The sequence below is a fragment of the Aquarana catesbeiana genome, linkage group LG01 (genome assembly GCF_042186555.1).
Source record: "Aquarana catesbeiana isolate 2022-GZ linkage group LG01, ASM4218655v1, whole genome shotgun sequence".
In the NCBI taxonomy this organism is placed as follows: domain Eukaryota; kingdom Metazoa; phylum Chordata; class Amphibia; order Anura; family Ranidae; genus Aquarana; species Aquarana catesbeiana.
Genome location: NC_133324.1, coordinates 206,226,834 through 206,248,177, shown reverse-complemented (window position 1 = coordinate 206,248,177; position 21,344 = coordinate 206,226,834). Strand labels below are relative to the sequence as shown.

The following is a 21,344-nucleotide window of genomic DNA, read 5'->3' as shown; positions in this document are numbered from 1 at the left end:
AAGAGGCCCTCATGAGTTCCTGTGGGTCTTGCGAAAGAAAAGACGGGTCAGTGAGACCAGGTATAAAGTCCGGATGACCAACAAGTGGCATCATTGGGGATGGAAAACTTTTCAGTGAGGATAAACGTAAAAACCCTATTCAGTTCAATGAGAGTAGGGCCAATCAGCAAATGAGTAGTCAAGTGGGTGAGAGTTTTCCCTGCCCAATGTAGACCAGCGAGTGGGGCCTGGGAAGCCAGAGTTTCAAGTCACTGTGTCGGCTCCAGTCCACTACCCTGGTCATATGTGCCACGGTGTAATATAGGGCTGGGTCCGGAAACCCGAGACCGCCTTAATCTTTGGTCATAGTAATAATGCTCTGCTGAGACGTGGGTGTTTACTGTGCCAGATGAATCTGATGAATATTGGACGTACGGCGTGAAAAAATGACTGGGGTATTTTGACAGGCAGTACCTGCAATAAGTACAAAAGTCTGGGCATTGCATTCATTTTGAGTATATTACAATGGCCGAACCAGGAAAGGGCCAGCGAGTCCCACTTTTTAAAATCAGCGGTGAACGTAGATAGGAGAGGCTGGTAGTTGAGGGGAATAATGTCATGACAGGTTTGTAGAAATTTTTGTTCCCAGGTATTAAATGGAACGGGCAGCCCATTTGAATGGGTAAAAGGGGCGTAGGTTTGAAATGGTAGAATCCAACAAGGAGACATTCAGGGCCTCTGACTTTTGCAGATTAACTTTAAAATTAGACAGGGTACCATAGTGCTTCAGCTCCTGTAACACGGAGGGTAAAGAAGTAAGGGGCTCAGTAATATAAAATAAAAGGTCGTCAGTGTAGGCTGCCACCCTTATGTTGGTATTGGCTGGATTGAATGCCTTTAATGGACTGAGAACCTCTGATGTGGTGTAAAAAAGGTTCAAGGGAAAGAACAAATAGCAATGAAGACAGAGGGCAGCCCTGTCTGGTGCCGTTCGAAATGGAGAAAGGGCTGGAGTTGTAGCCATTTACCCGTACTGTAGCTATAGGTTTATCATAAATGGCAGATATCCATGACAGGATGGGATTCGGCATTCCCACGAATTTGAGCATCTCCTGGAGAAAAGTCCGGTCCACCCTGTCAAAAGCCTTCTCAGCATCTGTGGACAGGAGCAGTAGGGGAATACGGGATCATTTTGCTTTTTCTATGATGTTCCGTGTCCGAATAGTGTTGTCCCTAGCCTCTCTAGTCTGGATAAAGCCGACTTGATCTGTTACAATTAGACATTGCAATAAGACATTCATCCTAGAGGCAAGGATTTTAATGAATAGTTTCACATCACAGTTCAGAAGTTAAATGGTGCTGTAACTGGCACATAGTAATGGGTCTTTACCCGGCTTAGGGATCACAGATATTAAGGCGCGCAGCATATCTGCAGGGGAGCTGTGTCCGTCCATCACAGCACTGAAGGCCGCAAGAAAGTAAGGCGCCAAAGGAAAATGCACTTTTTATCTTTTAAAAAGTGTTTACCAGTGCTAAACCTTTCATCCTATTTCTAAATTGTTGCATTTGTGAATTTCAAGAGCCAATATAAAGGAATAGTTGCGGTAAAAAAAAAAAAGCTTTTGTGGGTTTAACTAATCTTTTTTTAGGTTAATTCTCTTTTAAGGGGGCGTGGCATGGGGGGGTTTCCCTATACCTACATGCTTTTGCTAGTAGGTGTCCCTCATTTCCATCTCAAAAAGTTGGGAGGTATGCACCTGCTCTATGTGCATTGCAGAGCTATTCATTGTCAACAGCAGCCCAACCTCTTACAAAGCTTCCTCTTTGTCTGAGAGCGTGACGTCATCAGCCCACCCCTGCCAATCAGAGGAAGCTTTGTATTCATTCACAGAATACAAAATTGCCTATAAATGGCTAAGCGGTGCTCGGACCGACTCTGTTTTGTTCCAGGTGTGAGACGGGAAGTCAATGTCTCACAGCCTGAACCCAGCACTGTGTACTGTATGTAGCTGAAACTACATACAGCACTTAGTGAAGCAGAACAACCGGGAGGTCAGCTTTACCACAATGAATGTTAACACATGTCATAATACACCATGAGGGATCTTAAAGATCCTTAAAGTGATATTAAACTCTTGTTTTTTTGTTTAAAAATAACAAACATGCCATACTTACCTCCTATGTGTAGTGGTTTTGCACAGAGCAGCCCAGATCCTCCTCTTCCCGGGGTTCCTCTTCTGTGCTCCTGACTGCTCCCTCATGCCGAGTGCCCCCACAGCAAGCAGCTTGCAATGGGGGCACCTGAGCTGAGCTTCTGCTCTGTATGTCCATTCAGACACGGAGCCGCGGCTCATCCCCACCTCTTTTCTCCCCTCATTGGCTCACTGACTTTGATTGACAGCAGCGGGAGCCAATGGCGCCTGCTGTGTGTCTCAGCTAATCAGGAGGGAGAGTCCCGAACAACGAAGTCTCTCATGCAAAATTGCTGGATAGAGATAGGCTCAGGTAAGTATGAGGGGGGCCGCTGCACACAGAACGTTTTTTATTTTAATGCAGAGAATGCATTAAAATAAAAACCTTCTGCCTTTACAACCACTTTAACCTCGAAAGGATTTGCCCCCTTAATGACCAGGCCATTTTTTGCGATACGTGTGTAAACACAGAGATCCCGGTTCTCTGAGGGGAGAAGTGACAGATCGTCTGTTCATGCAAAGTATGAACAGCAATCTGTTATCTCCCCTAGTCAGTCCCCTCCCCCTTCAGTTAGAACACACACTAGGGAACACAATTAACCCCTTGATCGCCACCTAGTGGTTAACCCCTTCACTGCCAGTGACATTTTTACAGTAATCAATGTATTTTTATAGCACTGATCGCTGTATTAATGCCAATTGTTGCAAAAATGTGTCAAAATTGTCTGACGTGTCCACTATAATATCGCAATCACGATAAAAATTGCAGATCGCCGCCATTACTAGTATAAAAAAAAAAAAAATGCTATAAATCTATCCCCTATTTTGTAGACGCTATAACTTTTGCGCAAACCAATCAATATACGCTTATTGCCAAAAATATGTAGATGAATACATATCGGCCTAAACTGAGAGAAAAATTGCTTTTTTTTTTTTTTTTTTTTTTTAATGGGGATATTTATTGTAGCAAAAAGTAGAAAATATTGTGTTTTTTTCAAAATTTACGCTTTTTTTTTGTTTATAGCGCAAAAAATAAAAACTGCAGAGATGATCAAATACCACCGAAAGAAAGCTTTGTGGGGAAAAAGGGACGTCAATTTTGTTTGGGTACAACGTCGCACAACCGCGCAATTGTCAGTTAAAGCAACGCAGTGCCGAATCGCAAAAAGTGCTCTGGTCAGTAAGGGAGTAAAATCTTCCGGGGCTGAAGCAGTTAACTGCAAATTGCGCAGTCATGCGACGTTGTACACAAACAAAATCGATGTCCATTTTTTTTTCTTTTGGTGGTATTTGATCACTTCTGCGGTTTTTATTTTTTGCGCTATAAACAAAAAAAAAACGACAATATTGAAAAAAAACAAAAACAAACAATATTTTTAACTTTTTGCTATAATAAATATATATTAAAAAAAATTAAATTCTTCATCAGTTTAGGCCAATATGTATTCTTCTACATATTTTTGGTAAATATTTTTCGGCTGGTCAGCAAGTGGTTAAAGTGTTCTTGTGTTCATGAAAGGCAAAAATCAGGTTCACTTCAATACCAACAGCTTATTTTTTCATGCATGAGCTGTTATTTTTTTTTTATTCAACCAGCAGGTTGACCCGAATCCCTCATCCACACATTCAAGGTGAATGGGGGAATCCTCCCCGATGTGTCATTGTATTCTGACAGTTGGGAGACTTTCCGCCATGAGAACACACAGATCTATTGGCTGCAGCGCTGATCAGGCAAAAAAAATACCGACAGGGTGGTTGAACAGAAGTCGATCGGTAGATGGCTTAAGAAGAACCTGTCCTGCCATCTTACGCTGCCAATGTTCACTCTTTTGAAAAGCTATGACTGCAGAAAAAAAATTTTTATGCATCCAACAGACTTCTGGGTGCCTTTGATGCCTGGTTCCCCTGCCGCATACTGTGGTTCTCTCTGCCAGCCCTTGGGTCATTGCTGTGTCCCATGGAAGCTGGCAGATGGGACCACAGAGCAGAGAGGAGGACCAGCCATCTGAGAGTCCCTCAAGTGTCAGATGATGATGAATGTTCACCAGCATAGCTCCCTAACATAACAACGATCAGAAGCGTGGGTGGTGGGACAGGTTAAGTATCCTATTCTAAAGAATGTTATGAATGATGAAGCATTGTTCTAAGTACTTGCTAGGTATTCGGTGGATTCTGAAATTTCATAAGACATTTCAATAGAGCTGTATCATATACTGGCAGTTAGAAATCTTGCAGTATTTTTCTTCATTATTGAAAGAGGGAGGTAAAGCCGAGATGGGAGCTGTTAGTATAACTACCCACATGCCAAGCCACACTTCAGTCTGACAGTAATATTAGGTGCCTGAAAAACTATTGGCAACTGGAAGAAGACAGGAGGGAAGTTCATGAATGATAACATAGGAAGGAGTAACCAGGCCCGCAATCAGTGTAAAGTCAGTTCCTATGAAATGAGATTGTGGCATTGGCACTGATACAACTCAGCAATTTTTCACAGTAAAGTGGGTTCTGTGTGTTTCCCCATGCATTGTGAATTGGTGGTTTTAAAAACCTGTACCCCCCGAGCACTAGATACGGGTATTCACCCCAAAGCAATATCACAGAGCAACTACAGACCAAACACTGAATGCAGTAATGAAAATGCAGGAAGAATTTACTTTACATTTCTACATTTTGCTTCTGGATGCAGTTTGGCACATATTACACAATTTGTTGTCCTACAGCAGCACACACTGGAGTAAAGTGTTTGTAAACCCAAAAACATAAATGGCATATATTGTAGCTTAACCATCCATAGGTGAGGGTGGCTGCATTTGTTTTCTTTTTTTTTTTTTTTTCCTATTCATTCACCTTGTTATCTGATCAGTAATACACCATCTGTTACATGGTGGCTACACTCACTTCTCCACTGCATCTACTGCACATAGAAGCAACAAAGCCACCCTTAAACTGCAACACTGTCCTCCTGTGGAGAGGGTTGTGTGAGATAGGCAAATACATTTGGATGGACTTTATCAATTAAGGCTGGGTTCGCACTATTGCAAATTGGATGAGGATTTCCCCGCATCCAAATAGCATGTCAGGAGATTGTGACCGGCTCTCTATGGAGCCGGTCCACACATCTCCGGATCGGCTCCGGTGCAAAGTCCTGTGCATTTTCTGGTCTGAATTCAGCCATAAATTCGGACCTGAACCGGTGAACAGGGACACACCGGATCCCTGCTGTGAGCCGCTCCATACGGCAGTGTGAACCCAGCCTAAGGCTGGCTAAACACTTTTGTTTCATTTGGCTATACAATGCGAATAAACAAATCTCTGTGCCTGTGTCATATTCTGACAGCTGCCATCTGTTTGGATGAAGCCTCTGTTCAGCCAAATATTTTCTATTGGTTAGACAGGGCCACCCACATAGAAAATTTTGGCCAGTTCATCAGAAAGGAGCAGGAATTTGCATTGTGTATGGCCAGCATAAAGTGACACTAAACTGGTTTAACAAAGGAAATTATTTTCAAGTGCTTTTCAGGTATTTTTTAAAAGTACCCTCTCTTGCTCTCGGCCTCCTCTAAAGTTTCTACAGGGATCCCACTTCCTGCTAGAAGTTGGCATTTGTTCTCCATGCCCCACTGCATGTAGGAAAGTAGCCACCCTCTCTTGCTTGCTCCCGAGATGGACTAGGGACAATGTTATATGGTTTGTCTCAAACCTCTAATTCCCACTTTTGCTGGACAACTTGGTCTGTCAAAGGAAGTTGAAAAATAAAAGACTTATGCCGCGTACACACGATCGGACTTTACGGCAGACTTTGCCCGGCGTACCGGATTTCGTCGGACAATTCGATCGTGTGTGGGCTCCAGCGGACTTTGTTTTCTCAAAAGTTGGACTAACTTAGATTTGAAACATGTTTTAAATCAATCCATCAAACTCGAGTCCGGTCGAAAAGTCCGCTCGTCTGTATGCTAGTTCGACGGACAAAAAGCCACGCTAGGGCAGCTATTGGCTACTGGCTATGAACTTCCTTGTTTTAATCCGGTCGTACGTCATCACATACGAATTCAACGGACTTTGGTGGATTGTGTGTAGGCAAGTCCGTTCATTCAGAAAGTCCATCATAAAGTCCGTTGAAAAGTCCGCCGAGCAAAGTCTGTCGTAAAGTTTGCTCGTGTGTACGCGGCATTAGTCCTCATTCACATGGGAGTCTAAGGGGTGGTAAAAACAGGCGGCTCAGATTTATCCCCTGAATGTCTAGCTGCAAGTTCACATGGCCAGTGGCTATATTGATATACATTGCCCTGGTTGCTTTGCAGTCAAATCTATACCACCTGTAATGTTTGGCTGGCAGAACTGCTGTTAAATGTGACCCATTTATGTGCATTCAACTGCCTCACAACCACTCTGCAAAAGCCTGTAAGCATGTGGTTGCAGACTTTCAATAGTAAAAACAAGTAATGAGGAGGCAACATATTTCCTCTGAGCCACCTGTAAAATGCCTCTGAAAAGGGATCCACTGTGGATCATTTTGCTGAGGGGTGGTCAACAGTTGCACGTCTAAACAATGCCTTACTGGCAGGATCAACAAGCAGTACAACTATGTTATGGGGATGGACTTAGAAAAATAGAGACTGCTATGTTAATGCTAGTGACTGCACCAGACATGTCCTTTTTGATTTGCCCATAGCCCATATTCCACTTTAGGTTTCACAAGTTTTCAGCCAATATGATATATACATACAGTATCTCACAAAAGTGAGTACACCCCTCACATTTTTGTAAATATTTTATTATATCTTTTCATGTGACAACACTGAAGAAATGACACTTTGCTACAATGTAAAGTAGTGAGTGTACAGCTTGTATAACAGTGTAAATTTGCTGTCCCCTCAAAATAACTCACACAGCCATTAATGTCTAAACCGCTGACAACAAAAGTAAGTACACCCCTAATGCAAATGTCTAAATTGGGCCCAATTAGCCATTTTCCCTCCCCGGTGTCATGTGAGTTGTTAATGTTACAAGGTCTCAGGTGTGAATGGGGAGCAAGTGTGTTAAATTTGGTGTTATCGCTCTCACTCTCTCATACTGGTCACTGGAAGTTCAACATGGCACCTCATGGCAAAGAACTCTCTGAGGATATGAAAAAAATAATTGTTGCTCTACATAAAGAGGCCTAGGCTATAAGATGATTGCCAAGACCCTGAAACTGAGCTGCAGCATGGTGGCCAAGACCATACAGCGGTTTAACTGGACAGGTTCCACTCAGAACAGGCCTCACCATGGTCGACCAAAGAAGTTGAGTGCACGTGCTCAGCGTCATATCCAGAGGTTGTCTTTGGGAAATAGACATATGAGTGCTGCCAAGGTTGAAGGGGTGGTCAGCGTGTCAGTGCTCAGACCATATGCCTCACACTGCATCAAATTGGTCTGCATGGCTGTAGTCCCAGAAGGAAGCCTCTTCTAAAGATATTGCACAAGAAAGCCCACAAACAGTTTTCTGAAGACAAGCAGACTAAGGACGGATTACTGGAACCATGTCCTGTGGTCTGATGAGATCAAGATAAACTTATTTGGTTCAGATGGTGTCAACCAGGTAAGGAGTACAAAGACAAGTGTGTCTTGCCTACAGTCAAGTATGGTGGTGGGAGTGTCATGGTCTGGGGCTGCATGAGTGCTGCCAGCACTGGGGAGCTACAGTTCATTGAGGGAACCATGAATGCCAACATGTACTATGACATACTGAAGCAGAGCATGATCCCCTCCCTTCAGGAGACTGGGCTGTAGGGCAGTATTCCAACATGATAATGACCCCAAACACACCTCCAAGACGACCACTGTCTTGCTAAAGAAGCTGAGGATAAAGGTGATAGACTGGCCAAGCATGTTTCTAGACCTAAGCCATATTGAGCATCTGTGGGGCATCCTCAAACGGAAGGTGGAGAAGCGCAAGGTCTCTAACATCCACCAGCTCTGTGATGTTGTCATGGAGGAGTGGAAGAGGATTCCTGTGGCAACCTGTGAAGCTCTGGTGAACTCCATGCCCAAGAGGGTTAAGGCAGTGCTGGAAAATAATGATGGCCACACAAAATATTGACATTTTGGGCCAAATTTGGACAATTTCACTTAGGGGTGTACTCACTTTTGTTGCCAGTGGTTTAGACATTAATCGCTGTGTGTTGAGTTATTTTGAGGGTACAGCAAATTTACACTGTTATACAAGCTGTACACTCACTACTTTACATTGTAGCAAAGTGTCAAAAAAAAATTTACAAAAATGTAAAAGGTGTACTCACTTTTGTGAGCTACTTTATAAGTTAACCATCCCACATACATATACTGCACCAGGGCGGCCCTTAAGCGCAAAATCATGTACCTGTACCTGATTTTCTTCGGCACTGGGCCGCGCTCCCGCCGTGAATGGACATAGTAGGAGCCGATCAGCGAGTCCGGTGGACGTGGTGTCCGCCGGGAGCCCGGCGATCGTTCGCAGAGAGGCAGAATGGCCGTTCTGCCAGAGAGGAAAATGGAGATCTTGTGTTTCTGCTAAGCAGAAACATGGATCTCTGTTTTCCTTTAGTCAAAGCACATCCCCCCACAGTTAGAAACCACTCATAGGGAACACATTTAAGCCTTTGATTGCCCCTGATGTTAACCCCTTCCCTGCCAGTGTCATTTATACAGTGAAAGTGCATTTTTTTTTAGCACTGATCACTCTTTTAGTGTTACTGGTCCCCAAAAGTGTTGCGATGTTGCAGTCCCGCTGAGAATTGCTGATCACCACCATTACTAGTAAAAAAGGTAAGGGGCTCCTATCTGACCATCTCTATTACCCCTACATCAGGACCATTATTTGCTATATCAGGAAGTATTTCTATACTAGCAGAATTACCTATTTTACTCATCCCTCAGGGACATTTTTTTCTTCCCTCCAACTTGGACTCACTTTTGCAGTCTCCATCATGTCCTTTTCTGCTCACAAACGAAATACATTGTAGAGTCACCAGTTTGTCATTTCCAGTTTGGATGCTGCTTGTATTTTGTGATCACCAGTATATTTCCATCTGAGAAGTTTTTCATTTACAGCAAGGTCACTGAGTGCATTGTATGGTTTATCATTTTATAACCTGTTCACTGGGTGTATTGTGTGGTTAACATTCTGCAATTTTATCTCCAGCCTTGTCATTGAGTGAATTGTTTGCAGTTAGGTTCATAAGGAAGCCACATTTGTTTATTACATACTCAGGTTCAGCTTCCTGCATTGCACTGCTACAACATAGTAGCGTTTGTCAACCGGATCTGACAATGCTAGTCTGGGGTCAGCCATCTCATTAACTACTTGCTGCCCGCTGATGGTCGATTTACTGCAGGAAGGTGGCACAGGCAGGGCTGACAACATATTTGTGGCGTCAGCTTGCTTTCGGGTTTAGGGCGCACATGCCTGCAGCCCCTGCCAAACCATGCTGTGGTTTGACACACTGGCCAGATAACCAGGTGAAAACAGGATTGTTAGGATACAATATATTTTCATTTTGGTTTTGCGTTTAATACCACTTAAAAGTGGTTCTAAAGGCAGTTTTTTTTGGTTTTTTTTTTTACCCTAATGCATTCTCTGAATTAAGGTAAAAAATGTTCTGTATGCAGTCCCCCCTCCCCCCCCCCAATACTTACCTAAACCCAATCTAGATCCAGTAATGTGCGCAAGAGTAGCAACACTGCGCTCTTTCCTCACTGGCTCAGAAGCAGCAGTGGGAACCATTGGCTTCTATGGCTGTCAATCACAGCCAGTGGTGAGAGCGGGGGCGAGCCACATTGTGTGTCTCAACAGACATTCAGAGCATGGCTCTTGTGCGAGCCGGTTTGAGTGCCCCCATAATAAGTGGTCTACTATGGGCATACTCAGCAGGGGACTCGAGAAGAGGAGGATATGGGCTGCCCTATGCAAAACAATTACACAGAGCAGGAAAGTATACCTTTTTTCTTTTTTTTACATTTTTCTTCACAACGCTTTATGTATATAAGTGTAACTAAAGGCAAAAGTAGTTAGAGTGAAGGATTAGAACCCCTGTAAGTTTTTATTGCTGTTTGAGCCATTGTTAGGGAGGCTCATCCTATTTATTTTGACTGTTATCACATTCAAAATCCCAAATTGTGGGTTGTCACCAGAACAGAAAGTAGTACAAAAATGTATTCCTGCACCTTCATTTGAGTTCAAACAATGTAATAATCCAATGCACAAAATAAATTACCATACCTATGTTGAATGCTGAGTTTATCAAAATGCTGCAAAATAATTTGCAATTAAATTATAGAATTACAGCAGAAAGTATAGGAGCCTTTTTTCCGCTTTTTAAGTGTGCTTAAAAACTGCAGCAGCATATAAACTAAAGTTTACATGGTAGTATTATTAGATATATGTCTTAGTAGAGCACGGTTGCTTTCCACTGCTAATATTACATTCATTTGATGGCCTATACATATTTATAGAACTTTCATTAAACTGAATGTTTTTCTGTCTGCATATTTCAGCGGCTAGGAAAGAAAAAAGGACTCACATTTCTTATACTTGTTTAGTCAGCCAGCATATTTGCCATATCCAGTTACTGCTGTTTAATTTTAATTAGCCAAAAATAGTCATCTGCACCTAAGTTTACCTTCTACTGCACAGACAAGTCAAATCAATCATCCATGTCCTCTTTCAATAATTTAGTGCAAAAATAAACCAAACCTTTTTCTTTCTGCTTATTGTGAGGTTTAAAAAAAAATATATATATATATATATATATATATATATATATATACATATATTGAAAGAGCAATTACAACCATGTAATATTTAGTAAACCGCTATTGCAATCTAGAAAGCACGGTCATTACACTAAGGTCAATAGGTCCACTTAGTTTACTTTAGCTGAAGCATGCTATGTTTCTCTATTTAAGGCACTATACTTTTACTAAAAAAAAAAAAAAAAATAAATAAAATAATAACCCACGCCTCCGTCCTTCACCCTCTGGGATAGCCGAATACCTTGCACAGTCTTTCTAGCACTTGTGTGGGATTTTGGGCACAGTGATGGCACTGGAGCCATCAGAAAGTGGCCCAAAGCAGGGGTCCAATATAAGTATAGTTTTTTTCTTCCAAGTTTTTTTTGCTTTTGCAAACGGAAGTATGACATTTTTTTTTTTTTTTTTTTAATAAAATAAAAAACAAGGAACTATAATATCACTTTAATTTAACCTAAATCCTTCTCTTGCACAGTGACTCAGTATAGACTTGAATGTGGCTGTACTCCCAGTGTTTATACTTAAGAAATACTGCTCCATTGCCAGGAAACATTTTTCAGAGGCAAAACCATGCCTCCTTCATTAGCTGATAAAGGAAGAGGCTGATGGAGGCATGGTTTTGCCTCTGAAAAGGTTCCCGATTGGCTACTAGCACCCAGGCTTTTGACAGCTCCATCTGACAGTTCTTCCAAGGTTCCCATGGCAGCTCTCTGACAGCTTCTCTGGATCTCATCACTGGCATCTACTGCTTCTCCATGATCCCAGCAGCTCCAGTCGGAACTTTAACCACTACTGATGGTTTCACACTGAGCTAATTTTATGCCCATTTCACATTGAAGCTTGTGCGTGCATTACCATAGTTTTTATACATTTCATATGAATAATATCTTGCTGCAATATTGGCGACCTGGCAACTCTCTCTGCTTCCCTTACCCAAAAAAAATAAAATAAAAAAAGTCCCTCCCTTACATTTTAGTTCCATTTTCGCTGGCTGACGAAAATTGGAATTGATTTTCATCATAATTTGTCAATTGATGAAAATTCAAATTGATTTTCGCCTAGTTTTGTCAATGAAAACATGCCTCTGATGAAAAAATGCAGAATTTTTTTTTTTTTTTTTTTTTTATTTAGCACTGATCCTCTTTCAGTAAAACTGCAAGTGAAAAGTGGAAATTTATGTTGCTAAGTGAACAGCCTATACTCCTTTAGTAAAACAACTCCACTGATTTTTTTTTTTTTAATCCAAGTTTGCATTTGTCTCAATGCCATCTGCAGTATTTGGATGACAGCTGCCATGGTTTCACATCACTCGTTCTGAATATAAAAAAAAAAACAAAAAAACAAAAAACAAACTGTATTGGATTCTCCGATGCATAAAAATAGGATTTTTATTACAGCTTACCTGTAAAATCCTTTTCTTGGAGTACATCATGGGACACAGAGCCATAGTAGTACCTAATGGGTTATAGGCCACCTTCAGGTGATGGACACTGGCACACCCTAAACAGGAAGTTGCCTCCCTATATAACCCCTCCTCTTACCAGGAGTAACTCAGTTTTTGTAGCAAAGCAATATACATATACCCCAGAAAGGAGGGGTGGGACCTCTGTGTCCCATGATGTACTCCAAGAAAAGGTAAGCTGTATTAAAAATCCTATTTTCTTTATGGTACATCATGGGACACAGAGCCTTAAGTAATAACTTAATGGGACGTCCCATAGCAATGCTATTTGAGGGGAGGGAGACACAACCTGTAAGGCGCCAACAGACTTGAGGACCTATGCTGCTGCCTGCAGCACACTGCACCCAAAAGGCGATATCCTCATGCCCTTTTTTTACATCCACTTGATAAAATCTGGTGAATATACGGACTGCAGACCAAGTTGCGGCCTTGCAGATTTGGAGGCCTGGTGACGCACTGCTCAAGAAGCACTAACCGACCTGGTAGAGTACGCTTTGACTTGAAAAGGGGGAATCTTATCCCTTAAATCATAAGTCTGAATTATAACTTGTCGAATCCACTTAGCGACAGTGGATTTCGACGCTGCCTGTCCTTTCTTAGGACCCTCTGGCAGAATAAATAAGACATCAGTCTTCCGAATTTGAGCAATTGTCTTTAGATAGACCTTCAATACTCTCACCACATCAAGACAATGTAGTGACTTTTCTTTCCTGGAACATGGTTTTGGAAAAAACGATGGTAGGACAATATCTTGGTTCAGGTGAAAACCTGACACCACTTTTGGCAAAAAATCTGGACGAGGGCGTAACACCACTCTGTCCTCATAAATAATCAAGTATGGCTCTTTACAAGAAAGAGCAGCCAATTCTGAAACCCTCCTTGCTGAGGATATAGCAACCAAGAACACTAGCTTCCTTGTCAGAAGGACTAAGGAAATATTCCTGTATCGGTTCAAATGGCTGTTTTTGTAACACTGACAAAACTAAGTTCACGTCCCAAGGGTTCAAAGGTGATCTAACTGGCAGATTAATCCGCATCACCCCTTGTATAAAACCCCGGACTAAAGAATATGTAGCAAGCGGTCTTTGAAATAAGACCGGTAAAGCTGAGACTTGGCCTGTAATAGTACTAAGGCCAACTTCATCTCTACCCCCAATTGTAGAAAGGCAAGAATTCTGCCTATGATATCTCTCTGAGGGTGCCAACCCTTGGATTCACACCAGGAAACATAAGCTCTCCAGACTCTAATATATAGTTCTGGAAGCTGGCTTCCTTGCATTAAAGTAGAGATAACTGATCCGGAATGTGGGTTTCAATAGCCCAGCCGTTAAATTTAGCATTCGTAAGGTAGGATGGAATATCGACCCCTGTGAAAACAGGTCTGGCTGTAGTGGAAGGGACCATGGATCCTCCACTGCCATCTTTACGATTTCTGCATACCATGATCTTCTGGGTCATGCTGGTGCTACCAGAATTAATGGCTTTCTTTCCAGCTTGATCCTGCAAAGAAGTCCAGGCAACAATTGAATAGGAGGAAATGCATAGATCAGCGAGAACTGATCCCACGGGATCACCATCGCATCTGTTATGCATGCGAATGAATGAATCCCTTGTCCTGGACACAAAGTTGACAAACTTCATGTTGAATCTTGATGCTAGAAGATCAAAGGCCGGAGTCCCCTATCTTTGACAAACAGCCCAAAAAATGTGCTGAAGAGACCATTCCCCTGGGAATAACTGCTGGCGACTCAAGTAGTCCGCCTGCCAATTCTCCATTCCCGGAATGAAGACTGTCGATAGGCATGGAATATTCCTTTCTGCCCAAGTTAGAATATGGTTCACCTCTGTCTGCATGCAAGACTCTTGGTGATTGATATAGGTCACCGCTGTGGCGTTGTTGGATTGGATCCTGAGAGGACAATCCCATAACCTGGAAGTCCAGGCCTTTAGAGCCAGGTGCACTGCCCGAATCTCTAGGATATTGATGGGCAAGGCTCTTACGGTTTGACCACTGTCCCTGGACAGTTGTCTTCTCTAGTATCACTCCCCAGCCTGAAAGGTTGGCGTTTGTCGTTACCACTTTCCAGATAACTGGTCTGAAGGATCTACCTTTCAGCAGATTCTGGATTAGTAACCACCAATTGAGGCTTTGGGACACCGTTGGCGACAGCCGCATTGGCAAGTCTAAAGCTTGGATCGTTTTGTTCCAAGCAGGTAGAATACTGTTTTGCAACAGTCTCAAATGGAACTGGGCATAGGGAACTGCATCGAATGAAGCCACCATCTTTCCTAACAACCTCATGCGAAGACAAATGGAGGGATCGGCTTTCGACCTGACCATCCACACCAACTCTCTTATGGAATTGATTTTGCCTGAGGCAAAAACACCTTTTTCAGGGCTGTATCTATGATCTGTGCCCGAATACTCCAGCAACCAATTGGTCTATTAGCAATATTTCAACGCTGCCTGGGTGCTGTAGCTGGCACGAAGGGAAAGGCTACATACTAAATTCTGTTGCTCTACTTCGAACCACGAGCGGGGAATATAGGGACATGCAGATATGCATCCCTGATGTCGATAGACGCCAGAAGTTCGCCTCTTTGTAGGATAGAAACTGACCTGATCAACTCCATCGAAAGGAGCGGATCTTCAAATCTAGAATGGGTCTGTTAAATAAAACCCCAAACCTTGTGTGGATCTGTGCATGTACAGGAAACGCACAAAAAGGCTGTGAAGGTTTTAAGGAGCCTAAAGAGGAAACAGAACTATCAGCCGACTCTGCTAGAGGTAGCTTGAAGAGGCACATTCCATCTCTGTAAGAGAGCGTACCAGCAATCTCTCAGATTGCGAGGCTGAAAAAGTCTACCGTTGTTTCCTCCGCAGAGGAGTAATCGGTTTGCCTTTCTTCCTGATCACCTGAGGGTAACCCCTCATCCTCTACCCACTGTTCCCCTGGTAAAGATCTAAGGTGGGGGAGGGGGATCTAACATGCTTCCTATCCTTTTGGATAGCGGATGCAATTAAAGTCCCTAATTTTCCTTCTAGGCCCTGAAGGGAAGAGGAAAACACATTTTCAGTCGTATACAGGGGCTGAATTTTCTGTGCCTGGGCCTGACCCTGAGGCTTTCCTCTACAGTCTGACGGTGGAAGCCATCGCCACTGACTAGAGGTGGACCTTTCCCACTAGAAATCATTTGGATGTATTTGACCAAATCCTCCCCAAATTGTCGATCCCTATGAAAGGGAAACTAGTCAGAAGCCTTTTGCAAGGTGCTTCAGCTGACCAAAAAAAAAAAAAAATATATATATATATATTTTTTTTTTTTTTTTTTTTAACCACAGGGTCCTACGCATGTGTACCAGCACAAGCACAAGGCAGGATTGCCTGGTGAATAGAGTCTTTCATGGCTTCTATGACAAAACATAGCACCCTTGGTAGTTCGACCAAATCGCGGGCCTGTGTGCAGGGACCTCTTTAAGGGCCTGTCTAAACTGGTCCCTTAGGGACCGACAGATGCCTATTGCTGCAACTGCAGGCTGAGTAACCGCACCTGCCAAAGAAAAAGAGGATTTTAACAGAAATTCCAATCTTTTATCAGTTGCATCTTTTTAAGCATTTGTGCATTGTCTACTAGACAAGTTATGCTATTATTCACACTGGAATTCGCAGTGTCAACTGCTGGTAGCTTCCAGCTTTTGGTGAATTTCTCCTCCATGGAATAGAGTGATGTGAATCTTTTTGGAGGGAAAAATGTTTATCTGAGTGATCCCATTCAGTATAAATAAGCTTTTCTAATAATGCATGTACATGAAATGCATAAAAAAAGGCTGTGAAGGTTTTAAAGGAACCTAAGAAGAAACAAAACTATCAGCTAACTCTGCTAGAGGTAGCTTGAAAAGAGGCACAAAACATCTCTGTAAGAGATTATACCAGCAATCTCTCAGATTGTGAGGCTGAAAAAGGTTCATCTACCGTTGTTTCCTCTGCAAAGGAGTAATGGGTTTGCGTTTCTTCCTAATCTCCTGAGGGTAACACCTCATGCTCTACCCAATGATCCCTTGATAAGGGGTCTAAGGTGGGGGAGGGGGATCTATCACGCTTCCTATACTTTTGGATAGCGGATGCGATTAAAGTCGCTAATTTTCCTTCTAAGCCCTGCAGGGCGGAAGAAAAAAGCATTTTCAGTCACGTATACAGGGGCTGAAATATGAGAAGCAATTGCACCACCAATTGGTCCCAATGACTCACCCTGGCTTGCCAGATCTGGTAACTCAGGCGAGGATGACAGTGTGGACACACGACTGAAATTCCCAGCGCCTGGGGGTGGAATTTTTGGTACCTTTCGGGTGTCTTTTTTGAGAGCCATAGTGCTGAGCACAAAAAACAGAGGCACTTTAAGTAAACGAGACAATGTAGTGACTTGCACGTTCGCTGAGCAAAATAATTTAGCAAAAGAAAATGCCAATAAAGTTCAGCTTTAGTTGTTTATCAGAGTGGTGGAGAGATTGGTGTAATCACACACTCATCCTGCTCCCTGATGAGAAAAAAACAGGTAAGGATTAACCACACTGATGATTTGTTGTTTCCTGTACTGGAAATGCCATGCATCCCTTACGTGCCCCCAGCGCTCTGTGTAATGTGTGTTCGCTGCAGCTGTTGAGCCGTGAGAGTGAGCGTCTGTCTCTGTCCCCAGCGCTTGCGCCATGTGCTTTGTGTACTTAGGTCCTGCACATGGCGCCGCTCCCTAGCCACGCCCCCTCTGTCAATCAACATCCTCCCTCTGTTTTTTTTTTAAATGAGCCCTTACACCATGCCAGCGCAGACGGCTGACATGCTCTTTGAGCGAGAGGAGAGGCAAGGGAGGGCTGGGCGGCAGGAAGTTAAAAAAAAACTTCTGTGGGGATTATAAAAATTTCTAATTAAAAGCCACTGCCGTCGCCAGCACATCCCCTGATTGGGGGGGGGGGGGGGAGAGGGGGCGGGACTACAAGTTGCACCTCCCTCCCCCAGGGGGGAAATGTTCTGAATGAGGATCCCCCCCTTAGCTTTTGAGACACACACACGTGCTGTTAGGGTGGACTGAGCTACTGAGAAGCAATGTACTATGGTATGCATTTACTCCCTCTAGTGGACTTTAGGCATGACAACATTATTACTTTATGTAATGCAAGAAAAAAAGCATAGGTGGACTTTTTACAGTTCCTAGGCTTCTTCCCTTACCTTTTCCTCACTGCAGGATACTGCTGTAACAGACAGATCCAAACTTCACCCATCGCGGCGGGCTGCGTTAGCAAACCTTCAAGGACTGGGTCCCTAATATAGGGGGTCCACGGCCTTGGACCTGTATAGCACCCCTCAGGTAAACTTTAGGTAATGTAGCATGACCTAAAAGTCCTGGGTCCTGGGGTCCAGCCCTCAAGGAGAGGCATTACAGGCAAAACCTTGTTTTTCTTAAGCGAGGCCCGGGTACTATCCAGCTTGGCCTTAATGGCACTTTGGATGGATCTGGTCTATGGAGGCTATTTAAATCCAGCATGGGATCACTCCAGCTTGGAGCTCTTTCAGAGCACATCTTCACTCGTGACTAACACCTTAGACACTGGCGAAAAAACTGAGTTACTCCTGGTAGGAGGAGGGGTTATATAGGGAGGCAACTTCCTGTTTAGGGTGTGCCAGTGTCCATCACCTGAAGGTGGCTTATAACCCATTAAGTTATTACTTAAAGCTCTGTGTCCCATGATGTACGATAAAGAAAAAAAGGTTTCTCTAGACATACGCTTAAACAATTACAGCCTTGCAAAAAGACAACATTCCCTGGTCAGAGCGAATTACATTTTTGCAGGGTATTGTAGACTGTGGACTGCCGCACATAGTTAAAGTGGCTGCAAAGGCATGACTTTTTTTACCTTAATACAGTCCCTGCATTAAAAGGTAAAAATTGTCCCAGTATTTGTATTGCATTACCCCAAATACTTACTCAAGTCCCTCACTCGATCCAGCGCTGTGCCCGTCTGCAGCAGCTCTTTCCTCTTCTCCTTACATTTATAGGACAGAGGTAGCAGCAGGAGCCATTGGCTGGATCCAGTCTGCTCTGTGCAATACCATTGCACAGAGCAGGTAACATGTTTCTTATATTTTAGCCTTTACAACTACTTTAATAGATATACCACCACAAAAGAAGAACACAAATAGGCTACACACACACAAAAATGAGCATTTCACAAGGAATATACCTTTAATATTATAATCACAAAATCATATCTGTACAGGAATGTGTAAGTGAACATTTATAAATGCAACAATAATTTGCTTCATAAAGATAAGGTAAACTTAATTTGACAGAATTGATTTTTCAAAGAAAATACTTCAAAGTAAAACTTTCTTGCCTTCATCTGCACTTGTTAAATGCAAAATAGTAAGACACATTAGTGTTCAATTCAGCAAAATATTGCAGAATATCATGCTACAGTCCATTGGAATGGGTCAGGACATGCAGCACTCTTATTAAAACGCAATAGTATATAAAAAGAAGCCACATGTTAATAAAATATAGAGTGGTTTATCTTGATATTTTCTTTGATTTAAACATGAATTTATTGTGGAATGCGATGAATATGAATTGATGAACTGAGCGTGGAATATTCTTCATCTAAGCTATAGCTTTGGCTTCAGGTAGAAAGGCTTCCCAATACTTTATGAGCTATGGGGGACAAAAAAAAAAAAAAAAAAGACAAAGTTACACTTTTTTTTTTTTTAAACTAAATCATCACATATGAAACAGTGTTTTTTTTGTTCATAAAGTATAGCAAACCCTTTAATAAACATCTGCTACTTAACTTCACGAATAACCTGTCACTTTTAATCTGTTCTGTTATTCATTAGTCTGATGAAAGTTACAGAGTTATCTAGTTTCAGGTCTACTTTCCTTAAAAACTGCCCGCCCAACTCTTGGATGAGACTTGCATACAATGTATATTTTAAGACTCCTATATCCCTTTCTACTCCATTTAAATAAAGTGATGTCAGTTACCTTGGTTTGAGAGTAAATTGGTTTGAGAGCGTTTTGCAAGACAAGCAAAATTTTTTAATAGATTTTGACTTGATATACAAGCAATGTCTTGATATAAGAGTAGCGTCATGTCACCACTGAGTATAAAAGAGAAGAGAGGTGCCTCTAAGTGTAGCAATATAGTTACATTTAATGAAGGTACAACATTTAGCAACATATTGCTACACCTAATTACATAGTAGGTAAGGTTGAAAAAAGACACAAGTTCATCAAGTCCAACCTATGTGTGTGATTATATGTCATATGTGTTACATTGTATATCCCTGTATGTTGTGGTTGTTCAGGTGCTTATCTAACAGTTTCTTGAAACTATTGATGCCCCGCCCCCCCCCCCCCCCCCCCCCCCCGCCGAGACCACCGCCTGTGGAAGGGAAATTCCACATCCTTGCTGCTCTTACAGTAAAGAACCCTCTACGTAGTTTAAGGTTAAACCTCCTTGCTTCTAATTTTAATGAGTGGCCACATGTCTTGTTAAACTCCCTTCCGCAAAAAAGTTTTAGAGGCGCCTCTCTTCTTTTTTATACTTTGTAGCTCCTGCTGGACTTTGCTTCTAATCCCCTTGTGGAAGCTGCCGATTGTGGATGGACATTTTATGGTTACACAACCTGATCACATTGCTATAGTTTTATATGGGGAAATTCGCTTTGATATACAAGTGCTTTGGATTACAAGTATGTTTCCGGAATGAATTATGCTCGCAATCCAAGGTTTTACTGTACTTCGAAAAAAAGATTAAAAAGTAAGCTTGTTGACCTCTTCCTCCTCCCCTTTCCCTTCCTGGTGGAGGTGGGACTAAGATCCAGTCGCCTCAATATAAGAAGCTGGAGGGTTCAGGCATACCAGTTCTGCTCTAAAAAACGGGGCTTGTCCCCCGAAACGCATCAGCTGGTGTTATCATCCACTTGAATCTGAGGAGTTCCATAGATGGGATTGCTTTTGGTTCCTGGGTTGTACAACATTGTTACTCACATTGGTTTTGTGAATATATTTTAGATTGTTTACCTTTCAATAAAACGCTGTTGGTAGTGCACTAGGTGCTTGCGCCCTTTGTTTTTTCATTGTTTGTGCAGTTACAAGATTCTCCAATCTTCTACAACACCTAGATCATCCAGTCCAGATTGCATAGTGGTTACTAATATCAGAAGTATCATGTTCAGCTTCCCTTGGAGTTCTTAGCACTACAGTGTCCAGTGTTTACTTCAGTTCCCTTTTGGGTCATATGTGGCAATGACCCCAAAAGGTTTACCTCTGTACTTTACTATATGCTCTTTATTCCCTATGATACTGAACTGGCTTACTACTCCAGAACTCACTGGGAAGCAGGTCTAGATCAGAAAGGGTGGAGTGAGTTTCTAGACAACTGCAAATTGTATCCCCCAATTAGACAGATGGACACAACTATATGGGCTCATGCACACTGCTACTCCTAAACTGACATTTTTACCTAAGCCACTGAAATCCCTTCAATAAAAACCTGTATATCCATGCACATATAGGCTTTTACAGGAGTTTAGGACCAGCAGTGATTGTCTTTTTTTTGTTTTGCACACTAGTCCCATATTGAAATTGAAGAAGTTACTCAAGTTACGAAAATTCTGGTATGACCAAACAAATTTCGGAAGTGATGTAACGTGTTGGATTTTCGAACAAAAACTGTACGAGTAATATTTTCACGCTTGTCCCATCTGAAAATTTCACATGAATTGTTGTTATCGGATGATTTTCTGATCGCGTGTATGGGCCTTAACACTAGTTAATGTCCACTGGGGTTGCCACCCCAAATATCAAAGCGTGGAACCACTGGTTACAACACCCTGGCATGTTTGCCTTAATGGGTTTTGAAAGAGTATTCCCTTCTGTTTAATTTTACC

General features: G+C 42.4%; 1 protein-coding gene across 3 annotated transcripts in view; it reads right to left on the bottom strand.

Annotated features, from left to right (window-relative positions):
• Window positions 1-18,614: 18,614 nt before the first annotated feature.
• Window positions 18,615-21,344, bottom strand: part of SNX2 (sorting nexin 2) — a 100,463-nt gene continuing 97,733 nt past the window's right edge. For all 3 annotated transcript variants that reach the window (XM_073624691.1, XM_073624693.1, XM_073624692.1), the window contains one exon: window positions 18,615-19,104. In XM_073624691.1, coding sequence (XP_073480792.1) covers window positions 19,054-19,104 — 51 coding nt within the window. In that variant the 3' untranslated portion in view covers window positions 18,615-19,053. The remainder of the gene's footprint in view (window positions 19,105-21,344) is intronic.